Here is a 25,357-nt window from a genome sequence, read left to right on the forward strand (position 1 = left end):
GAAGGAATAGAAGAAGGGAAGGACAGAAGGAAGTAGTACATACGAGGAGAGTGGAAAACTTACAAGAGGATGGAAGAAAGGTAGAATAAAAGAGAAGTGGAGGAGCGATTGGATAAATATAGATTGGAGCAGATGGGGGAAGTGGAAGGTGTGTGCATCGCAGAAGAAATCTGTGCAGCATGTGAGGTGGTGTGTGGGGTGAAGAGAAGATGAAAGGGGGTGCAGGGAACAGCATGGTGGACTGAAGTGGTGAGAGAGAGGCTGTGGCACAAAAGAAGAAAGCATATAGTGAGAGGATGAGAAACAAAGGCGTGGAAGAAGTTGAGAGACGGAAGGGAGAGTTATACATAGAGAGGAAGAGAGAGGTGACAAGATTAGTAAGAAAAAGTAAGAAGAGAGTGGATGAGGAATTTGGAACGAACTTGAGTGTATAGTAGAGGGAATGTAAGAAAATGTTCTGGAAAGAGGTAAAGAAAGTTAGACAGGGTGCCAAGGAAGTTAGCTGGGAAGTGAAAGACAAAAATGGTGGATTACTAGTGGAGAAAGGAGAAGAAGTGAGCAGATGGAGAGAACACTGTAAAGAACTGTTGAACATAAAGAATGAAAGTAATGCAAATATAAGTGGCTGGGGAATGGCTGGAAGAAGAACAGATGTGAGAAGACAGGAAAAAATCAGTAGAATGGAAGTTGTGGAAGCAATGAAGAAAGTTAAAATGGGGAAAGACCCAGGAATTGATGAAGTGTGTGGTGAAATGCTGAAGCATGGGGCAGATAGTAGTAGAATGGATGTGGAAGATGTGCAGATTGGCCTGGGAGGAAGGTAGAGTCTCGGAGGATTGGAAGTCAGGTATAATTATGCCCGTGTATAAAGGAAAAGGGGAAAAAGAAGTATCTGGTAATCATAGAGGCATTTGTTTTCTTAGTGTAATAGGAAAAGTATATGGTAGGATACTTATTGATAGAGTTAAGGAAATAATAGAGGAATTAGTTGGAGAAGAACAGGGAGGTTTTAGGAAGGGAGGAGATTGTGTAGATCAGATATTCATTCTTAGATCTTTTGTGGAAAAGTTTCTAGAGAAAGGAAAGAAGTTGTATGCAGCCTTCATGGATTTGGAGAAAGCATATGACAGGGAGGATAGACAAGGACTGTGGAAAGTATAAAGAATATATGGAGTAGATGGGAAGTTGCTGAAGGCCGTGAAGAGTATATATGAGGGTGCTAAGGCTTCTGTGCGTGTGGATAATGAACTGAGTGAATGTTTCTATTTGAAAGTTGGATTGAAACAAGGATGTGTCATGTCTCCATGGTTGTTCAATCTGTATATGGATGGAGTTATAAAGGAGATACAAGGTAGGGCAGCGGATGCTGAAGCGGCCCTAATGAGAGAGGGCAGCATTTGGAAACTCCCTGTACTGTTGTTTGCAGATGTTAGTGTGTTGTTAAGTGAAGACGAAGTGGATGAGTTTGGGAGAGTGTGTAAGAAACGGAATCTAAAGGTGAATGTAAGGAAGAGTAAAGTTATGGTCTTCGAGAGAAGTGAAGTCAGTGAATGTACAGTGAGGCTGGTTGAGGAGAAAAGGGAAAATGTGAGTGCATTTAAGTACTTCGGTGGTGTGAGGAGTAAGGATGGAACAATAGAGGGTAAAGTGCTTGAAAGGGTGCAATAGGGAAGAAAGGTTGCTGGTTACTTGAAAGCAGTGATAAGAAACAGGGAAGTGAGCATGGAAGTGAAAAAGCTACTGCATGACAGTATTGTGATACTAACTCTAACGTATGGAAGTGAAGCTTGGACCTTGTCGGAGGGATAGATGTCAACAGTGAGAGCAGTGGAAATTAGTTATTTCAGAGGAGTATGTGGAATCACATGGAGAGACAGACTGACAAATGAGGAAGTGAAGGAGCGTTGTGGTGTGGATGTGGATGTGATAGGAAGCGTTAGGAGAAACACACTGAGGTGGTTTGGACATGTAGAGGGAATGGAGAGTGAGAGACTGACGAGGAGAGTGTATGTAAGTGAGGTGGAGTGGGGGGAGAGGGAGGGGGAGGCCAAGGATGAGATGGAGGGATGGAGTGGAGAGGTATATGAGAGAGGGGTGTGTGAGCTGGGAGCAGGGCAGTGAAATGGCTGGGGACAGGGCGACATGGAGGCGATTTGTTTGTGGCCACCCCTTACGGGATTAAGGCGTCTGGCAATAGACAGAGATAGATAGAACACAGTAGATGTACAGTGCAATTGGCATTATTCTTTAATTCAGCCTCATGGTCATAAGCAACACCCAGAATGTCACAAACTTAACCACATAATTATAAACACAGCCATATGGTCTTATACCCGGCTGCATAGCCACAACTCCACCACATTGCCGCAAACATCATTACACGATATTTAATACCACAGTATAATTATTAACTCCTCCATATGACCAAACACACTACCACATGGTCATTGTCTAAAATGCCACCACATGGTTTATGTCATAAATATTACCACTTGGCCTTAGCCATAAACACCACCTAATGGCCATAAGCACCATAACGGGGTCACAGATACAAGTATATGGTAAGAGATGCGACCATATTGCCGTGGTCATTAACATCATCACGTATTAAAGGTCATACACATGATCACTTGGTCATTAACATCATCATGTATTGAAGGTCATACACATGATTGCATAGTCGTAAACACCACCATATGGTTATCGGCCTTATAAAATTGTTTTAAATGCATCACAATGCTGTAGTCATCACTGGCCTAAATTCTAACAAGGCATATGGGCCTGATGGAGTCCTTTCTGTTGTCCTCACTAACTGTGCTTCTGGCTTACGCCCTGCCTAGGTAAACTCTTTCGCCTTTATCTTTCACTTGTACCTTTCCTTCTTGCTGGAAGTTTGCTCTCATTCAGCCAGTCCCAAAGAAGAGTAACCATTCCTAACCCTCTAACTATCGTCCAAATGCTTTAACATCCTGTATCTCAACAGCATTCGAGTCAGTTCTTAACAGAAAAAATTTAAAGCATCTTTCTTATCACAACCTCTTTCTGATCGCCAGTGTGGATTCCATCAAGGACGCTCCACTGGCGATCTTCTCACCTACCTTTCAGACTCCTGGTCATCCTTATTTCGGGACTTTGACGAAAGCTTTGCCATTGCACTTGACATCTCAAAGGCTTTCGATCGAGTCTGGCATAAATCTTTAATTACCAAACTGCCCTCTTACTGTTTCGATCCTTCCATCAGTGCCTTCATCTGTAGCTTCCTTTCTGCTCGTTCTATAGCCGCTGTTGTAGACGGCCAATGTTCTTCTCCTAGGTCTATCAACAGTGGTGTTCCTCAGGGCTCTGTCCTATCACCAACTCTTCCTTTTATTCATCAATTACCTTCTAAGCTGTACATCTAACCCTGTTCACTAGTACGCTGATGATTCCACCCTTCACCCTTCCATTCGGTTCCCACAGTGTCCGTCTCAGCAGTTACTTCAACAAACAAAGGATATGGCCATGGCACACCTAATGTCTGACCTGGCTTGTATCTCTGACTGGTATAAAAATAATCTTGTTGTTTTTAATGCTTCAAAAACTCAGTTTTTAGACCTATCAACGCGACACAATAATCCGCAGGAGTACCCACTAATGATTAATAATATCCACCTGAATCATGCATCATCCTTGAACATGCTTGGGGTTTCATTCACTTGGGACTTACCTTGGAAACATCATATTACATCTCTTGTAAAATCTGCTTCCAAGAGATTGGGTGTGCTAAGCTGACTCCTTACCTTCTTTGCCCTTGCACAGTTGTTGACTTTATACAGGGGTTTTATTTGCCCCTGTATAGAGTACAACTTTCATGTGTGGGGAAGCTCCCCACATACAGCTCTTCTCAGTAGGGTTTAGTCAAAGGCATTTCGTCTCATTAACTCTCCTCCTCTTACTGGCTCCCTTCAACATCTGTCTCTTCGCCCCACTGTTGCATCTTTATCTCATTTCTATCGCTACTTCAATGGTCACTGTTCCTCTGAACTGTCTGCTTGCATCTCTCCACCTCTACAATGGGTGCGTAGCACCCATCTAACAAAAAACTGTCATCCCCTTTTCTGTCCAACTCTCTAATGCAAGAGTTAACTGTTACTCCCAGCCCTTCATTTATGCAACAGGTCAACTCTGGAACTGTCTTCCTCTGTCTGTATTTCCTACTTCCTATGATCTCCAGTCTTTCAAACGCGGTGTGTCCAGGCATCTAGAAATGAACAGATCTTGAATTTCGCTCTCTTTTGTATTGTTTTTTCTTTGAAGGAACGGTTTGCGGGCTCCTGGCCTTTGGTTCCTTTTTTCTTGCATTAAAAAAAAAAGGTTACGTGTTGAACCCTGTCATATGATCATAAAGACAGGTGTTCATAAGTTACAAGTATACATCATAGTTATAAACATTAGTTAAAGATGCCACACTCATATTCTTAATTCCCGTTTGATTTGTCAAATATCCTTCTTGTGAAAACCGATATAATTAGGAATCCTTGCAAGTACTAAAGTAGTTGTGGTTATTCCTTGATTCATATAATCAAGCATATCTCACATGGAGGAAAACAAAGTTTGAGTGCTACAGTTGTCATTTAAAGATGTGGAGGGCCATTTTTAAGTTGAGCAAATGCAAGTAAATATCGATAGCAGGAAGGCAAACATGTGTACTTATTAGGAACAGAGAGCAACTTTTTGATGTTGAGATGGTGAGTTACAGAGATGTGTTCCATCCTGAGATGCATGACTTCTGGGGATCTCTAACTCTCTCTCTCCAGAGCCCTAGACAAGAGACAAGGAGCAGGAAGATGGTTAGGTGACGAAGTGAGAAACAATCCAACTCACCACATGGGTATAGAAAGATTTCTTCAATACCTGAACATAAAAAAATATTGTATGTATTTAGTAATCAAACGTTTGTAGCGACACACACACACACACACACACACACACACACACACACACACACACACACACACACACACACATTTGTTCAGATCCCTTTGTTTTTTCCATCGACCCCCCTCATGAAAAATGCTCACGCTCCCCTAGGGGTGCCTCCCCCCTCCCCCAGGTTGACAATCACTGATTTGTATTATTCCTGCTGAGCTACTCTTCTGTCAAGACTATGTTCCTGATGAAATTTAATGTACAGATAATATATGATCTATTGCCTGTATCAATAGGTTAACCTAGGCAACATAATGACTTGACCAAAGATGCAAAGCTTTAGTTCCCCCAGTAGACCAAAAGGAACTTACTGGTACAGAATGTCATAAGTATACTGACTAAACCCCGTAACTACAATAATCCATATCAGGTCCTTTTGCAGGACCGCACCTGCATTCGGAATTAACCCTTTCCCAAGCTGATGGTGTAAGAATAGGGAAAAGGTGTCTGTAGTTAATGTGCGTAAAACTGGAGTGTTGTAATTTCTATCAGTGTGTGTGTGCCAGGGTTTCTATATATTATCTATAAGAACCGAAGGAATACGGCCATACAAAAGCATAAGGCGGAACATGCTACACTCATCCTTTTTCCTGTTATTGTCCGCCACGTCTAGGGTTTGAAACTTTAGACTCAGAGCACACACACTTTTAGAGATGCTGGGCGTACTGAGTTCTTATAACTTCTGAACGAAGTAATAACAGATGAGTCAGGCTGGACTGGAAGAAGTGGGTGGTAGTGACAAAAGTAGGTGGTAGAAACTGAACGTCAGTAACTCTGCACATGTGGAGTTCCAGACTAATGAAGTGGGAGTCTAGCCCATTTGATTATTGTTTATTTGAGCTCATGCGTTTTTGCTTGTTGGTGAATTATATCCTCTTGCAGTTTATGTTTCGTCTTTTTGTGGCAAATAAGACAATACTGTACTATGACACGGCATGATTTCCACAATATTTCTTCGTTGTTAGCACCATAAACTACTATTAATCTGATGCTATATCTCAGAAATTAAGGAGGAGAAATGACAGTTTTAGCCCATTTAGCTTGAACAGAGTATAGTTTAGTAAGATACTATTTTGTTTTAACACAGGTACTTTGACTGTAAATAATTATACTATTTTCACCTTAACCTGGCCCAGATTTTACTCTTTTTCTATTTGTTTCGCGTAGCTCTATGGCAGAATAAGATAATGCTGCAGTTCTACATAATTTTCTTAGTACTTCTTTGTGGCTAGCATCATACCTTATGGTAAATCTACTGATGCAGGTCAGCATTTAAGATGGAGAGATGGCAATTTTAGACTAAGTCAGAGTAAAAAGAGTATGGTTGGCTTGAGTGTTAGAATATATGTAGGTGGTACTCACTAAGAACGATCATGGTGGCTGTGTGATGTTCAGTACGGAAGCTGGGATGTTCTGCGATGATCTCACAGCGGTACTGACCTGATGCAGACACCCTGAGCCGCGTCAGGCTCAGGCTCATCCCCTGTTCACTCCTGTATAGTTCCTGACGGGGGAGAAAACACAAATGAGTGTCAGAGCTTGTGACGGTGTGACGAAACTTTACAAATGAGAATGGTGAATATAGAGCGAAATTAAATATGAAGAAAGGCTAGATTAAAGTTTATTGACTGCACGAGATTTGACTCACTGCCCAACTGTGATAAAAGTCTCTGCACAACAAAGCTGAGCAGAGTTTGGTTACCTTTGAGCATCAAGGTAATTATGGGTTAGATAAAGACAGCGAACCCCAGCTGTGGCAAAGAAGATCCATCTATACCAAAACACAGGGCAACAAAATATGCAACTAACTTACAATCTCTTTACGTTCCACATCGAGATAGCGCCCTCTAGCCCAAGCCTTGCTCCAAGGTATCAGTGAAATCCACGTGCATTATGAGTAACCTGGAGATAATCAGATTATTTTACTCAGTTAGCTGTTTACCCTCATCTCAAGGGAGGTACATCACAAAGTTTGTCCATCTTAGATCACTTTGTAACAATAATACAAATTTGATTCATGCACTTCGAGTCGTCCACTGGCCCCTCAATTTTGGCTTGTCCAATTCCAGGCTCTGTCTCTATTATATCTTTACCAGGCTCCTCAACAGTCGCACCCTCCCTCCTGAATACGCTGTCTCTAAATTTAAGTCGTCCGTCAGAGCCAGCTTTAGCTGCCTCCTACGTCACTGGTGCTTGCAGCCGAGGAACTCAATCTGAAGTATCCTGCCGTCTGAAAAAGACGCCCCTCTAGCTACCAGCACGTCCAATACCTGATAATACATTTTCACTGAACCCCCTTGACCAGCCACACCTCTGGCAAACCTGTACCCTATGAACTTCACACACACATGCACATCACTCACTCCCATTGCATCCACATTTATACTGCACATGAAATACTTCTTCCACGTGTATTTATTCTCATCATGACCATCTTACTTGATTTTTTTTTTTCATTAACATATTTTCATGCATTGCCTTCATGTCCATTTAAAAAACTGTATATTGCTGACCAAAGAATTCAGACCGTATGTTTCTCCAATGTCTGTACATTTTGTACAAACCGCGTCATCACGATAAATATAAGTGGTGAAAAGAGACACTGTAATGGGCTGTATTCCAGTAGGCAAAGGTTCAATTTGTAACACCTCGTTGTTAGCACACATTGTTTTGGGCCCTAAACTTAATACTCTCATGTCGTATTGACACCTATTATATTTTCATCATATATGTATTGGGGCACAAAAAAAATTATACACGCATCTTTGTGCAACCGATCAATCACATCCCCTAGATGGGAAAAATCCAGTGTGTGTTAATTTCACGTCGATTGCGTGCTGTTAACAGATCGCGCAATCAGTTCAAAGTTTCCATAATTTTACAACCCAAAACCTTTTTTTTTTTTTTTTTTTTTCTAATTCATTACTAAAATACCCTAGGTAGTGCTCTTGATTGCTGATTTATTTTTAATATAATTCGCTGCAGCTGCATACGTCATTCACACTTTTCTTTTCTTCACAGGTATAGATTGAATTCGATGGCTAGTACTAAATCTAGTTCAGGTAGGTCAAACGTTGGCCGAGTTTTCCGGAATAAAGCTGACTAATAGTTGAGAGCTCTTACGATTCCTGTACCATCATCATGAAGAAGAAGCATCCTTGGAGACTTGTGTGACTTTCACAGCGAAACAAGTGGCAAAAAACCAAGATTCCAGTTGCAGATTACTGCCATCTTCTAGTAAATATTAGGAAGTTACATGCTGAGGACTCGAAGTTGAATAGAAGCCAAACAAGAAGTTCTGGACAAGCACTAGAAAACAGGAAACTTTTCCAAAAACATCTACATAAGCTTTTTGATATCTCCTACCATGACGCACTCTGCTTGATAAAGAAGAGGACCGTGATTTTCTCATTGCTCAGCACCAACCTGGACGACCAGGAATCATGACCGTAGTTGACAAAAACTGGTGCAAGCATGAAAGAGCAAAGGAAATACAACAGGAACAATGCTAAAGACGGAGGATGCGATCCACAGAAGAAAAATCTGCTTTGGTTACAGAGGTGGAGCTTAAACCTCGTCTAGCTCTAGCAGTCCCGAGTCAGACAGTGAAGATTCATATGTGCCATCGCCTCTCCATGAACCAGGACCATCTAGCAAACGGCCCCGACGTATTGCAGTTGTCACAGGCCAGGTGGGTTCGGCTCTCGACATGATCAGAGAGCATCTTATATCCTTATGCGTATTGCATCCAGTTTTGGCCACGATGTGAATAAGGTGGCTATCAGCCCGAGCACTATTAGAAGGGAACAGAATGCTCAGTGTACACCTTTGGCTGCAAAACTGAGACTAAAATTTTGTCCTACTGTTTCTCTTAGGGTGCGGCTACGCTTGCTCGAAACATGTAACCGGCGAAAAGAAACGATGCACCGAGTTGGAGCTGCTTCAGTGCCAGTGTCTGAACGTCGGACGGACCCCGGACCATCGTTTCCTCTCCTCGATCACATGTTGGAGCAAGTGCCACAGCCTTACTCTTCACTGGGATGGTAAACTCATGTCTGACTTGCCTGGTCGGGATGTCGTTGATCATTTACCGATTTTGGTCTCTGGTGATGCAATAACAACTCTTTTGGCAGTTCCCAAACTCGTTGATGGGAAAGCAGAAGCAACGGCAGCGGTTATTGGAGCAGTCCTAAAAGAATGGACCATCGAGGATCGTATCAAGGCCCCATGCTTTGATACAACTGAAATGAATACTGAGAGCAAAGCCAGAGTGTGCCTCAGGATTGAATGATCCTGCAAAGGAATTCCTACATCTGGCTTGCAGACATCACAGATAAGAAATTGTGTTGGGGGCAGTGTTCAATAGCTTGGCTCCAGAAAAACCAGGAAGTCCAAGCAATTCTTTCTTCGTTGAATTTAGGGAGTTCTGGCCAGAGGCTCGTCAGAATGAGTTCCAAACTGTCCTTGAAGATGAAAGAATGAGATTGGCGGTTGACCCATGGCGAGATGACGTCTTAATGGCTCAGCAACAATTCCGCGCCCAGCAGCCTTGAGGTGATTACAAGGAACTATTCGAGTTAACAGTGGTGTTTTGGGGATAAGGGCCTAATGGATGCCCTGCTGTTTCACTTAAGGCTCCAGGAGCAATCCATCAAGCCAGATGGATGGCGGAGGCCATTTATGCATAAAGCTGTGGCTATTCAGGCACCAGTTTACTGGAGCAAGAGACCATCGCCAGTCCACCCACCAGTCGCAGAAAAAACAGACAGACAGTTTCTGGAACAGTATCGGCAACCTGTGTTTGTCTTCCAGCACTACGTTCAATCTTGGTTCACTGCTGACAAACCTTCCGCTACTCCACGTATGGACTTTACTGCAGAAACTTCTGCTTCAACAGAATGCTATCATCTGAGACGAAGCCATTAAGGCGTTTGGAAAATATCAGTGATACTTGTCGGAAATGAAAGGTGGCTTGTCAATTAGATGAAGTTGTTTCTTTTGATAATACAAGGAAAATGGTTGCAAATATGGGCACAGTGCAGAATCAAGACAGACCTTTCCACTGCGTTTCTCCTGCAGGTGCAGCTGGAAAAACCCTTCCAGAGCTGTTCACTATCAAGACCATCAAGACCAAGGAAATATTCACCATACTGGAAATTGGCTCTGAATTCCTATCGGACGATCCAGAGCAATGGCTGGAATCGGGCTTAGTTATTTAGAAGCAGGCAAAAATATTACAAAACAAAGCCATTATGATCAAAGGATCATACTACTGTGTAACAGAGAATTTGTTTATTCAATTTTTTGGTCTTGTTTGACTCAGTTATCCACGCTGATTCCAATGGCATATGTTTTGTTTGTCTGTGTCTAGATTTTTGTCAATAATTGGCAATTGTTTATTTCCAGTCTTGTTACTGCGTGCTGATGTAATGGCTGACGTATCACTTACCACGTCACACACACACACACACACACACACACACACACACACACACACACACACACACACACACACACACACACACACACACACACACACACGTTGCTAGTTTAGCTGGTCGACGTGCTCTTCAGCTCTTCCTAAAGGTGATTCTATTGATGAGAATGACCAGTAGACGTTCTTGCACGCTGTCAGCCAATACATTTACGTTATGTATGTGTAGAATATATTGGCCCAAAGATGATCAAACACAAAATCCACCTTGATACCAAATTTGCTCGTGCATACAGAGCATACTTTGGCGTGGCAATGGGTGATCAAGATAAGGATTGGGCTCTGCACTGCACTTGTGGTAGCTGTTGCTCTGCGCTTTAAGTTGGGTGCTAGGAGCGAGAAAGAAGATGCCTTTCACAGTTCCGAGAGCGTGGCGAGAGCCTTTGAAACAACACGACGATTGTTATTTTTGCATGGTTGATATAAATAGTGCAAAGAGCATTAAGGGCAGAAAGAACATTGTATATATAAATTTGCCTTCTTCGATCCCTCCAGTGCTTCACAACGATGAGCTGGTGATTCCTCTCTCCTACGGACATGGAAGTTGTCTCTGACTATGAGGATCTTTGACCATGAGGACATCATTGATGATGGAAGGGTAAGTGATGATGAATCATATGTTGAAGAATGTTCCGGCGACACTCCACACTTTCTCAATCAGCAAGAACTGGATGACTTGGTCCAAAATTTAGGACTCACCAAGTCTAATGATGAGCTGCTGGTGTCACGTCTCAGTGAATGAACTTGTTGGATCCCAACTGCAAGCTGAGTTATAGGAATTGCCAAGGCAAGTTTGCTTCCTTCTTCAAATTTTGTAAGGAAACCTCTTTGGTTATTGTTTTGATGTTAAGAGTTTGTTCCAATCCATGGGAGTGGATTACAAGACCTCAGAAAGGCGACTTTTCATAGACAGTTCCGTGAAAAGCCTAAAAGCTGTTCTTTTGTATAAAGACAATAAACTCCCACCAATTCCAGTTGCACATTCCGTGGACATGAAAGAAGGCTATGCAAATGTGAATATTTGTCTGACAAAGATCAAGTACTCAGATCACAATTGCGAGGTTTGTCGGGATTTCAAAATGATTTCGTTCCTACGTGGTATGTAAGGCGGTTATATGAAGTACTCATGTTTTTTTATGCTTGTGGGACAGCCATTGCGATGCAGAACATTTCATCAGGAAAGACTGGCCTCTCAGAGTGAGTCTCACACCAGGCTCGTGCAACGTTCTGAGACCTCCACTGATCTCCAGAGAGAAGGTATTGCTACCGCCACTACACATAAAATTAATTTTGGTCTTGTGAAACAATGCATGAAAGACATGTACAAGGATGGCGATGCATTTCTGCATATCCGATCAACATTTCCCAAGCTGAGCATGGCACAGGTGACTGCTGGCATATTCACTGGGCCGCAAGTTCGAAGAATGCTTGCAAGTCGTGAACTCCAGAGTAAAATGACCGATGATGAAGAGCGACCTTGGAATGCTTTCAGAGGGATTGTGGAAGGTTTCCTTGGCGACCAGAGGAGACCAGATTCCACAAAGCTCATCGATGACCTGATCAGCGCATTCCACCGGCCTGGATTCAGAATGTCAGTCAAATTGCACGATCTGCATTCCGATCTTGATTTCTTCAAAGGCAACTTAGGTGTAGTCAGCAAGGAAAATGGCGAACGGTTCCACCAGGACATTCTGCTGATGGAAACCAGATATCAGGGCAGGTGGAACGAGGCGATGCTGAGCGATTACGTTTGGGGATTGTTGCGCGATTGTCATCACAATTACAGAAGAAAGTCAAGATCAAAAGTGCATATCTAGATACTATGTGCCCTGCATTCCTTGTGATGTTACTGTTTGCTCATTTTCTAGTTATAATCATAATATACACCCTGAAACACATAAATTCTTTGACATTCTCAACATTCTCGAAATGGTAACAAGTTGCAGTTCCTGTCCTTGTACGATACATATATATATGTTGTTGCATAATTCCTGTAACTCTTGATTTACACAAAAACAAATAGCATATTCGGAATCTACGCTTTGACATTAATCAGAAATAGCGCAAAAATCAACATAAACAAAAAAATGGTTTAAGTTTGTTACACAGTGTATAATCATATTGATATGCATGGTGGTGAAAGATCCCATGGCGCGGTGAGGGGTTGGGATGGACGTCAAGAAATGAGAGATATGAAAATGTGGAGTGGGTTAAGTCACCACGAGCAAGTGAGCATTACTGAAGTAACGGATGAAGAACATCATGGAAATGTGTATGACAGAAATGAAGTTCAGGATGATGACCACCATGGATTGCATGAAAGAGGGAATCATCCTGGTATTATTTATCAACAGAATGATCATGACAAAAAACGAGGAACAAAACAGCCACGCATGCGTGGACAGGAAGGTAATTATACATACTGGAACGGCAAATCCAGAGAATATGCAGAAACCTAGGTGAATATTGCGTATGGTGAAATAGTAGGTTGGTCATTAAGTAACCTTTTTGAACCTCTCAGATGCAATGCAACAAATGACATGATCAAGATAATTGCTCGCCTAATGGCAAACTATGATAATAACTCACCCATTGCCCTATTCTCTCCTAAGATCCTTGCACTGATACCACACCTCTTCCTTTATAAGGCCCACCCATGAGCAAACATCACAGAAAATATTAAAGCCATCCAAAGGCAGGTTAAAATATGGGAAAAGGAGTGAAATTGACAACCTATTTGAGGAAGCAAGGGCCCTGCAGATGAAAATAAGCAACCCAGGCAGAAGAAACCAGAACACCAACGATGTGGAAAGGATTTTTGGCAGCAAGATAAGAGAGGGGTAGATCTCTGTGCCGACAAGATCCTTGTCAGCTGAAATACCAAATAGAGTTCTTGACCTGACAGAAGAAACAATGCAACAACTCAAGGAAAAACACCCGACTGCAAGACAAGCAAGTGCCCAGTCAAATGTTGACGGGAACTACACTCCTTCCAATGCTATCATACAGTATGTGACAATTACTGGAGATATGATGTGGAGGAAGGCAATGCACACAGAACTAGGAGCAGGACCGTCAGGCCTGGATGCAAAATCTTGGAGAATAATCTTCAGTAACAGCAAGTTTAGGGAGGTGGCAACAGACCTGTGTAACACCATTGCCTCACTGGCGAGGAAGCTGGCTTCAAGTCAGTGCAGACTAGTCCCCCTTGATATGAATCCAGGATGTAGACCCATCAGTGTAGGTGAAGTCTTAAGGAGGATTATAGGAAAATGCATTATGGAGGTGGTGAAAGATGATGTTAAGTAGGCAGTTACAACCTTCAAGTGTGTGCAGGTCAGCAGGCAGATGGTGAAGTAGCAGTTCACTCCATGAGGAAAGTATCTGAGGAAGAGGATTGCCATGCAGTATTACTAGCTGATATCTCAAATGCATTTAATTCTATCATTCGAGAGGCAATGATCCAAAACATAGAGGTTAAATGCCAAGTATTTGCCCAAATATGTGGAAAACACATACAAAGAACCGACAAACCTTTACATTATGAGTATGACAACTGATCATAACGTTGGTGTTATCTAATCCACAGAAGGAACTACCCCGGGGGATCCCGTGACCATGCCAATGTACGCCTGTGACTGCTGCAACAACAAATCAAATACGAGGGTACCAGTATAAAACAAGTTGCCTATGCCGGTGATTTGACAGGTGCTGGCAAGGTGGAAGATGTGAGGAACTGGTGGGACCTTGCAACATCTCATCGCCCTGAAACAGGTTATTACCGTACTGCAAGTATGTCCATCTTGATCGTGAGACCAGCTTACTATTAAGTTGCACAGAAAGACTTCAGAGACACGAAAGTGATAGCGACAAAAGGCCAGAGGCATCTAAGTGCAGTGATGGAACTAAAGAATTCAAAGACAAAAATGTGAGTGATGAGGTAAAGGCATGTGAAAAAGAAATAGATTTGCTATTGAGCCACGCAAAAACGGAACCCCATGAAACATACACCGCATTTACGTACTGTTGGAAAGCACAAATGGACCTTAGTGATGCAGACCATCCCTGACATAGAGTTGCTGCTACAACCAATGGAGGATTTCATCAGGGAACAATTCCTCCCATCACTGACTAATGGCCACATCCCCACACCAGAAGAGAGGGATCTGGCAGGATGGGAGGCATTGGCATTATAAATCCAGCAGCCATGGCAGGCTATGAACACAGAAAATCACTTACACTCACAGAAGATTTGAGCCCTGGTTGAGACGAGTGAATTCAACCAACAACGGCAGAATATGAAAAGACACAAATAATGAGCGAGAGGCAAGACACACGGACCAGCTGCAGTACATAAGTGAACATCTGGCATCATACCAGTGCAGACGAGTAGAAATGGCATAGCTGGCTGAGGCATCGAACTGGCAGACGACCCTGCCCCTCAAGGCAAAAGGCTTCCACTCCAGCAAACAAGAATTTATTGACGCCATAGCCTTGAGATATGACGGTCAAGAGAAAATCTACCTCAACGATGTGACTGTGGCACTGTCACTAATGCAATCCATGCTGTGGTTTGCAAGAAGGCGAAGCTTTGTGTGAATTCGACATGATGAAGTACGCGACATCACTGCAAAAATCTATCTATCTATCTATCTATATACCTAGGCTGCTTCCCCCAAGGAAAGGGAGGTAGCCGAGACAGGACGACACACTCTCCATTTACTCATCCATTTAAACACATTCATTCACATCTTAGCCCCAAAGGGGAGAACGGGCAGATCCTCACCGCACCACACCGCACAAGGGTCAACTGCGCAATGCAGTCAGTGACATCCGCAGCAGGGCCCGACAGCAGAACTGGTTTACCCCTGCCACATCATAACATACCCATCCCCTTACCCGCACCTGACCTGATTAGCTGATCAGACCAAATGCGGGAGAATATCCCCTCAGGGCTGCGTCATCACTTATTTATTCACAATTTCTCTCCATTTATTTCTGTCACGCACAGCCACTCTTCCTTGCTCAACAGACATCCCTCTCGCATCCAGCGCTCTCTTCACACTATCCATCCATCCTGTAGCAAAAATGCTACAGGAAATGTGTCATGATGTCACCATAGAGCCAGCTCTGCAGTCTCTAGCAGGTGTGTGCTTCATCCACAGAACAACAAACACATCAAATGATGCAAGAGCGGATGCAAGTGCTCGAGGTTTCTGGACATGTGGGCAAAGGCTCTCTTCGACAAGAGGATATTTGATCCTATGGCAGCTTGTCTCCGCGAACTGTCTCTCGAGGCTGCACACACGTGGAATGAACAAGGAAAAAATATCAAGAAAGGATCCAACATGTGGACCACGGTCGATTCACTTCCCATGTGTTCACAACATCAGGTGAGATGGGTCCTAAGGAGAGGAGATTCTACTCGAGAAAATCAGGTTCATTATAAGCTGCATCAACCTCAGAGTACTGTTGTAGCCTGAATGAAACAGCGACTGCCATTCTCCTTCATGAGGTCTGCGCTCCTATGCCTCTGGGGCACAAGATAATTAGCTCTCAAGTTCGTCTCTCTGGCAGATATGGTTTAGGTAGCTGCTGTGGTCAACAGCCGCATTTACCAGCGACTCCGGTAGATTATTATTTTTTTTTTTAATATTGTAGCATTGTAATAATAATGTTAAAAAATAAGATAAATATAAAAAACAGTAGCATCTAATTGGTAATCACAGTCGTTGGAGTGTTTGGAGGCAACGGAATGTATAATGAAGGTATGTGTTGGCCTTCACATTACAGTGCCAATTGGTAAATTGTATAATGAAAGTTGGTGTTGATCTTCACAGTATAATTCCCAAATGGATGGAGGTAATTTGAGTTGTTCAATAAAAAAGTAGTCGTAGTAGTAGTAGTAGTAGTGGTGGTGGTGGTGGTGGCGGTGGTGGTGGTGGTGGTCGTCGTCGTCGCATGGTATCAGGATTAAAATAAATAGCAATTAATTGTTATCAGGCATGTCACTGCACCTCTCACTAATGTCTGCATTTTCTTTGTTCCTCAGGGCAGCATGACAAACGCCACTCAGACGTTAACACTCACTCTGGCTGTCAGTCTTTCCGCATGCCTGCGTTTTAACCCGGCTGTATGGCTGGTTGGGTACTCTCATTTGTGTCTCTCTCAGGTTGCTTTTGGAAGAATAATTAGATTAGTAGAAACGGGTATTTATAAAATAGATGATAATAATATGATATGGAGCCCAGTAACAGATTTTTCACTCCTGTCAGAAAAGACGACTGTTTGGAGGATGTTAGGCGGCGAAAAAAAAAATAATGCATTAGCCGGCCAGTCACTGTTACATACCTATAGGCTTAGCTTTCTGTTTTCATATCTTTCGTTCTGTATCTACTTGTCTGTCCTGTCTAGTACAGCATCTACGTCTCTCTCTCTCGCTCTCTCTCTCTCCCTACCTACCTACCTACCTACCGACCTACCTACCTACCTCTGTCTGTCGACACATCTATCATATCAATGTATCCATCTATTTATCTGTTTCTGTCTATCTACCTACCTCTATCTCTGTCTATATCTATACAGTATCTATCTATTTATTTATCTGTCTGTCTGTCTGTCTGTTTACCCAACTATCCATCAATGTGAATGTGGCATATACATACATACGTATTTACGCATGTATGTATGCATGTAGTGCCAGTAGAATAGGGCGGTAATCACAGGGTGGATGGAAAGCTGATGATGGGGACAGCTGGAACTCCTGTTTCATCAGCCCTCGGGACTACAGTCGGTTTCAGGGTGTCTTGCACACAGATTTTGCCAGCTGAGGACAGGTGGAATTGGTAACAGTGCCCGATGCTCTCGGGTGGTGATTGATCAATGCCCGTCGTGTTTGAACGTGCACCTAATTGTCTGTATTCCAACCAAAGCTCTTTTTTTTTTTTTTTTGTAAGATACCAGATTATACAGATACAAACTGAACCAATATCTTTAATGATAAATATGTGCCTTTTTAATTATCAGAGATAAACCTGAACGACATTGATGACAAAACTAAGTCTCAACTGGACACATACGGACACAGGTAGCGACTGTGGCGGGATTTCAGACGTTCATAGCAAGGTGGTTCCTAGGTCCTGTGAAGGCTCGAATGTTTTTCCCATCACTACTGCACAGTGTCACAGTCTACGGTCTACAAGATGCCCTTTATTACCTGACCTACTAATATACAACCTTTTCTTAGATACGCTTAGCTTATCTTCTAATGATGTTGATTTGTGTAAGCACACACACACACACACACACACACACACACACACACACACACCTCACTGGGGCCAGTACATGCTATTCTCATTATAGTGTACATACACATTTTCATTACCTTCATAGGTAATGGTAAGTTTAAAAATCTGCATTTATGTTTGTATTCATAGTCAGATTCAGTAAAATTATTTCTTACAGTAATAAGTCTGGTGTTTGATTTTCCTGAACATTTTCACAAGCGCCATAAGAGACAGACGGACAGACACCCTGTCTCTAGCCACCTTGCACCCTCTCCTCAAGCATGGTATATCTTTGTCCCCTTGACAGAGAGGAGCCGGGAAAGTAATGGATTACATCAGTGTAGAATGAACCGAATTTTTGTTAATGGTGGAAAAAAGGAAAGTAAGATAAAAGCAAATCCCATGAGAAACAAAATAGTTGAACTATGCCGGTTTAATAAAACAGCGTGCAGTGACAACAAACTCAAACATAATGGAATGACAGTTGAAATAAATCAATCGCTAACTCTTGTCCGTATGCGTCCAGTTGCTACTTTACTAAGTTTTGTTGTCAATGTCGTTCACGTTTATCTCTCATAATTTAAAAGGCACATATTTATCAATAGAGATAATTGCTTTAAATTGTATCTGTACAATCTGGTATCTTACAAATAAATGAGGGCTTTGGTTGGAATACAATTACTCGTAGGTGCACGTTCAAACACGACGGGAAATAACCAGTCACCGCTGGAAGGCATCGCGCAGTGTTACCAATTCCACCTGTCCTCAGCTGGGAAAATCAGTGCATCAGACTTCCTGAAACCGACCATAGTTTCTGACCATCCCCGTTTGCTGAACCTTTTCAGTGTTTCAGCAACACAGAGAGTAGCCAGCATACTGTACAAGTTCCTCTAACTGTCAACACCAAACTACATGCACATTACACACTACACTTCCTATTCAAAATTTTCTTTAAAATGGCATCGCAGCCCCAAGACTAGTCCCTAGGGGAGAGGACCATAAAACCCCCCCACCATCTGGCCCTCTCCCGGTGATGACCAAGAGGTATGCCTGGAACCACTGTTTAACTCAATTCTTTTTCTTTTCTGCAACTTTTGCAGCCTTTCCTCTAACTTTCTCTCCATAGTGCACCACCTCTCCTGCTTTAAACTTCACCTTCTCTTCCTCACGGATTTTCAAATGTCTAAGGTAAATGATACCAAAGCCTTATCTGTACCCTCCAACTTTCTCTATATGCATTACAATGCCAAAGGTGACTTATGGATATGTATGCAACAACAAATCTTGCTCTCGCGTTCCTGAACTTGATTTTTCTGAGTACTCTACTCTCTGGCTTCAGCTATCCTGTCATTCTCTGTCTAAATGTATCCTCTAATTCTGCTGACTATGAAAACTTCTTTGACTATCTAACTTCTGAGATGAAACACATCCTATCAATTTCTCATTTCTCTGAATTCTCCATTCTAGGTGATTTCAGTGTTCACCACCACCTTTGGCTCTCCTCTCCTTTCACTCATCCACTTGATGAACAAGCCTATATCTTTTCTGTCCTTAGTGACTTAGAGCACCTTGTACTGTACAGCACCCTACCCATATCCCTGACCGCTTTGGAAAGAGTTCCAACATACTGAACTTGACCTCTTCATTACATCTAATTCATCTTACGCTGTTAATCTTTTCTCTACATTGGGCTCCTCCAATCACAACCTTATCACCTTAACCTGTCCTGTCACTCCGGAAAGGCCTGTGGACTTTGAAGAAGAGGTGGCTGTAGCACTTTGGGGCTGCTGATTGGGAGGCCCTCAGGCAGTACTTCTTTGCTTTTCCCTGAATGGTTATTGCTGACATGCCCGGGAGTCATCTGAGTGCGCCTTGCGCATTAGGAAGGTTATGTATGGAAGCATACATTCTTTTCTCTTATCCTATGACTAATGCAAAGAAGAACTTGGTTTAAAACGCATGTTCTATTGATGTCCGCATCAAGGGGTGGGCCTACAAGAGGTAAACAAGCCAACCCACTTCTGAACCTCATCTCTTTTATGTTTCTGCCCGAATCGCGCCGAGTCTGTTCTTCACCCTGATGAAAATATTTTCATTTATACTAAATGATATGAGCTCTCCAAAACAATGTCTTCCTGCTCCTTCAGCCTTTCTAACGACTTTACTTCATCATCCTTCCCTCCTCTTTCCATTCTGATGATTCTGCAGATGTTTCTTCTGGTAAAGCAGAACACTTCACTCACACTTTCTCCTCCAATTCCTCCTTAGATGATTCCGTTGCAGTTCCTCCATCTCTTCCCCCCTTTGACTTCCTCATGGCTGAAATTAAAATTTCTTCAACTGTTGTATTTTATGTCATCACTGGTCTCAATACCAACAAGGCATATGGGACTGAAGAAATCCCTTCTATTGTCCTCAAGAAATGTTTTTACAGCCTGCCTAGGCAAACTCTTTCAACTTTGTCTGTCAGCTTGTCTCTTTCCTTCCTCCTCGACGTTTGCTATCATTCAGGCTGTCCCAAAGAAGGGGAACCATTCCCAGCTCTCCAACTATTGCCTAATTTTTCTTTAACATCTTGTATTAAAAAAAAAATCAAAAATAAATTCTTAACTAAAAATTTTTTAAACACCTTTCCTATCATAACCTTCTCTCTGATCGTCAGTATGGGTTCCACCAGGGATGCTCCACTGGCGATCTTCTCACCTACTTTTCAGACTCCTAGTTATCCTTCTTCAGGGACTCTGGCTAAAACTTTGCCATTGCACTTGACATCTCAAAGGCATACGATCTAGTCTGCCATAAATCTTTAATTTTCAAACTGCCCTCTTACGGTTTGTGTCCTCCTATATATGCTTCATCTCTAGCTTTCTTTCTGGCCATTCTATAACCACGGTTGTTGACGGCCACCGTTCTTCTCCTAGAACTATCAGTAGTGGTGTTGCCCAGGATTCTCTTCTATCACCAACTCTCTTCTTTCTATTCATCAGTGACTTTCCAAGCTGTACATCTAACCCTATCCACTCATACGCTGATGACTCCAACTTTCACCTTTCCACTTGTTTCCCACAGCGTCCATCTCAACATTTATATCAAGAAAGAACGGATGAGGCTGTGGCACACCTAAAGTCTGACTTGGCTTACGTCTCTAATTGGGGTAAAAGTAATATATTTTTTTATGCTTGAAAACCTCTGTTTTTGCATATTTCATCTGGTCAAAATATTCCACAGGAGTATCCTCTAATTGTTTACAATATCCAGCTCAATCCTACATCACCTTCAAACATATTTGGGGTTTCATTTTCTCGGGATTTATTATAGAAAGATCTTATTCCCTCACTTGTAAAATCTGCTTCTAAGAGATTAGCTGTGCTAAGCTGACTCCGTACCTTCTTTTCACCCTGCACAGTTATTGGTTTAATGAACTTTTTTTGTTTTCGTCCCTGCGTGGATAATAACTCTCATGCGTGGGGAGACTTCTCACATACAACACTTCTCAACAATGTGGAGTCAGAGGTTTTTCATCTCATTAACTCTCCTCCACTTTCTGGCACCCCAAAACCTCTGTCTCTTCCCCACTCTGTTGCATCGTTATCTCTTTTCAATCGCTACTTCAGTGGTCACTGCTCCTTTGAACTGCTTGCATCCCTCCAGAACTATGGTGGCCGCCTAGCACCCGTCTAGCAACATACTCTCATCCCATTTCTGTCCATCTCTCTAATCCAAGAGTTAGCCGTTACTCCCATTCCTGTATGCAACAGGTCAGCTCTGGAATTGTCATCCTCTATCTGTATTTTCTATTGCCAATGATCTCCAGTCTTTCAAATGCAGTGTGTCCAGGCGTCTCGAAATGAACAGATCTTTAATTTGGCTCTTGTTTTTTTCCTTGGAAGGAATAATCTTACGGGTTTATGTATATATGTATGTATGTACGTATGTACGTATGCATGTATGTGTGGATGTATGTACAATACCTCAATCTGTGTGTGTGTGTGTGTGTGTGTGTGTGTGTGTGTGTGTGTGTGTGTGTGTGTGTGTGTGTGTGTGTGTGTGTGTGTGTGTTTAATTAACAGGGGTAGTCAGAGAGATGGTCTATTTGTGTTAGTGTTCACTAGTTCAGTCTCAGGCTGGGGCAGGAAACAGCACCATACTTTTAATTTCCTTTTAGTTGACTATGCTGATCTTCCACAAGACCCAAAATGGCATTTCATTATCAACAGTACATTGTTCTAAAAAAAAAAAAAAAAAACTACAACACGTACTCAATATGAATGGTGAGTATTAGCATCAAAGTGGTGATATGTGAAAAATCCTGGTATGCAGCAGATTTTCTTGGCATTAGGATAGCCCATTTTTTTATATATTAAAGTTTTTACTGTGAGAACGTTAAAAAAAATAAAAGCATTTATAGGCAGATGTCAAAAATTAGCAAGTTAACTTCCCCTCCCTCATGCAAATGCCCAACTGTGAGAGAGAGAGAGAGAGAGAGAGAGAGAGAGAGAGAGAGAGAGAGAGAGAGAGAGAGAGAGAGAGAAAGAACTCATCTTGACACATAATTCCGTCAACTCACATGGACCGTGAACTTATGTGAAGGTTGTATGTTGATAGGTTGGTCCCTCTCTGTTGGTACGTATCTGTAGAACTCAGTGCGGTTGTGGTACCATTTGAGGGAATAGAGGCGGGTTGCACGGAGGTCATACAAGCAGCTAAGGTTGGCTTGCCCTCCCTCCCAGGCGTACTGCGGCACCTCAACACCACGCAGAAGGTCCCCCAGATGTCCCACACCATTTGTCACACCTGAGGAAGACAACAAGGATTATATGTATGATAAATTGGCTTGCTTCCCTCCCAGGCGCATTGCGGCACCTCAACACCACGCAGAAGGTCCCGCAGATGTCCCACACCACACATCATACCTGAGGAGGTCAACTAAAATCTTATAAACAGGTTGGTCTCTCCTTTCTTCCAAGCGTACTGCTGCACCTCTACTCCAAGCAGAAGGTCCCCCAGATGTGTTCCATATCACACACCAAACCTGTGGAAAGCGAAAATAATTGTATGAATATGCAGGATGCTTGATTAGACACGGTTCTTCAGCAGTTAATGGCGGATGTCCTACGAGATCGGCTGGCACTTTTTCCCAGCGAACTACGGGTCCTACATACCACACAGAAAGTCACACAGATGTTCAACATCACTCATGATAGATACCTGTTCAGTTTAGCCCATGCTTTCCAAACATATACTGTACATTAAACATAAGTTTAGACATTCTCCTTTTCTCTCACGTTCCATCACCAGATGAAGCATATTACACACACACACACACACACACACACACACACACACACACACACACACACACACACACACACACACTCGCTGGTGCAGTGGTAACGTTCCCGCTTGCCAACTGGTGGACGGGAGTTCGCGCCTCGCTCAGGTTGCGAAAAGTTTCACTGACGAAGTGGGTGGTTACTGCCCCCCTTGAGCAAGGGGACGGGTGTGCGTGTGTGAAGGTCACAGCCTTGCCCTTAGATCGGACTATATGAGCTCTCAGCTCCCCTCCGGGAGGGTAAAAGCTGACGATCACGACCATCATGTGATCCTGACCAACCCGGTGAATTACACACACACACACACACACACACGCACGCACACACACACACACACACACACACACACACACACACACACACACACACACACACACACACACACACACACACACATGTGAACATACCTTCTTTATCACATCAAATAATGTTCAGTTCCATTTCTTAGTGCAGGCCTGCCTCCTGCATTCTATTCCTGTCCTCGCTCTCTCGTACGTTTTAACAAATACATCTCATGTTTCTCGTGTCTGGCACAAATATATCCTAATGTACATATTTTAGTCAATCTACATAGAAGTTCATCTAATATTGCATCATATTTACTTGAACATATTATTTTGGTAAGGGAGAAGACGCCAACATATGGTAGCACCGATACGGCCAGCCAGTGGAGTTTCACGGTTTAACGAAGATCCTTCAATCCCCATCTTGTCCCCCAAAAGGGAGATAATGGACTCGGACTGCAAAAGAAGGGCAACTCTGGCCTGCAATCCGCCGGGGTCATGTTCACTTGAGCCTGGGGCTACTGCAATTACAAGAACAACAAGAAACGGTGCCAAGGTACAGCAAACCCCTCTCTGGCAGGCATTTTAGTGCTGAAGTATAAACACAACAGGATATCATGTCAAATTTGGCGTAAATCGGGTGAAAATTGACTGTTTTATGCCCATTTGAAATTTCTGGCCCGACTCACCTGACATTGACCTCCCTACGGTTAACTGGGGGGTGACCCCTCTGATGTAATGATGCATGTTCTAGGATGCAGATTTGAATGATGCACCTTTAGGTTTTGGATTCATGTCATATGACGAATTTTAAATGTTATGGAGGAAAGACTTTTTTTTGAAAGCAATATATTTGTGCCGACAGCCTGGGCCTTGGCCCAGTTTGGCCCAAAAATTATTCAAGTGATCAGAAGGTCATAGCTCATCATCCCTGTAATTTTAGTCAAAATCTCACATGTAGTTTTCGCGTAAAGTAGTTAACAGACAGACAGGCTGTCAGGCAGACAGACAAACAAATAAAGAGACAGACAAACCGAGTGAAAATACTCGTCCCCGAGCCCCTCTGGTGGGGACGGGTAACAACAGCAACAAGAACAACAACAACAGCAATTACTACTACTACTACAACTACTACTGCTACTACATGTAATATAACTTTGCAACATAATTCACTCCGATTAACTCCAAGACGCAGTGCTGGATGCTTTCGTTTTCCGAATTTTACCTCCTCGTTGAGTGTTTCTCCTCGTCCGCAGTACGATGTATTTTCGCCTGGTCATTTGCCTAACCCAGGACCAGCCAACTGACCCTCCCACAGAAGCCAGAAACAGTGAGGGCAGAGATACAAGCACAGAGCAAGAATGAGAGAGAGAGAGAGAGAGAGAGAGAGAGAGAGAGTGTGTGTGTGTGTGTGTGTGTGTGTGTGTGTGTGTGTGTGTGTGTGCGCGCGTGCACGAGCGCGCGCTCCATTTATTTTTCTGTCAGTACTCCTTGGTGAAAAATGCAAATCGTTACCACCCCTGAGTTTATAGCCAGAGCCCACTCTCACTATGCTGCTTTGTCATTCATGGTCACCTTGCGAAGTTCCGGGGCATGGTACAATAGAGGAAAATAGCATATCCCCACTTTTTAGCCAAAGAACTACGAATCTCTCTCTCTCTCTCTCTCTCTCTCTCTCTCTCTCTCTCTCTCTCTCTCTCTCTCTCTCTCTCCCCAGACACCTTAGGTTCGTAAGAGGTAGCCACAACAGCACCACCTCCATTTCATCCCCTTCTCTGCCACAAGATTGCGCTGTTTAACTCATACCTAACATCTCACATACCTCTCCTCCCAGTCCTTCCATCTCATCCTCAGGCCTCCTCTCCTCCACTCCACCTCTCTCTCACACACGCTACCGCTGAGTCTTTCTTTCTCTTTCCTTTTCACATGGCCAGTAATTATCCACTTGCAAAACCTTTTACAAAGCTTCTTGGTCTTTGAATATGCTAT

At 42.9% G+C, this 25,357-nt stretch overlaps 1 protein-coding gene across 1 annotated transcript in view; it reads right to left on the minus strand.

The window, feature by feature from the left end:
* Positions 1-22,950, minus strand: part of LOC145397854 (uncharacterized) — a 198,216-nt gene extending 175,266 nt beyond the window's left edge. Inside the window, exons 1-3 of the mRNA XM_080270891.1 lie at positions 22,914-22,950; positions 22,319-22,545; positions 6,331-6,472 (exon numbers count right to left, since the gene is read on the minus strand). Of these exons, the coding sequence (XP_080127017.1) occupies positions 6,331-6,472; positions 22,319-22,545; positions 22,914-22,950 (406 nt within the window). The remainder of the gene's footprint in view (positions 1-6,330; positions 6,473-22,318; positions 22,546-22,913) is intronic.
* Positions 22,951-25,357: the final 2,407 nt, after the last annotated feature.

Source organism: Coenobita brevimanus, chromosome 43 (genome assembly GCF_032717465.1).
Source record: "Coenobita brevimanus isolate Jiangsu-jjx chromosome 43, ASM3271746v2, whole genome shotgun sequence".
NCBI classification, from domain to species: Eukaryota; Metazoa; Arthropoda; class Malacostraca; order Decapoda; family Coenobitidae; genus Coenobita; species Coenobita brevimanus.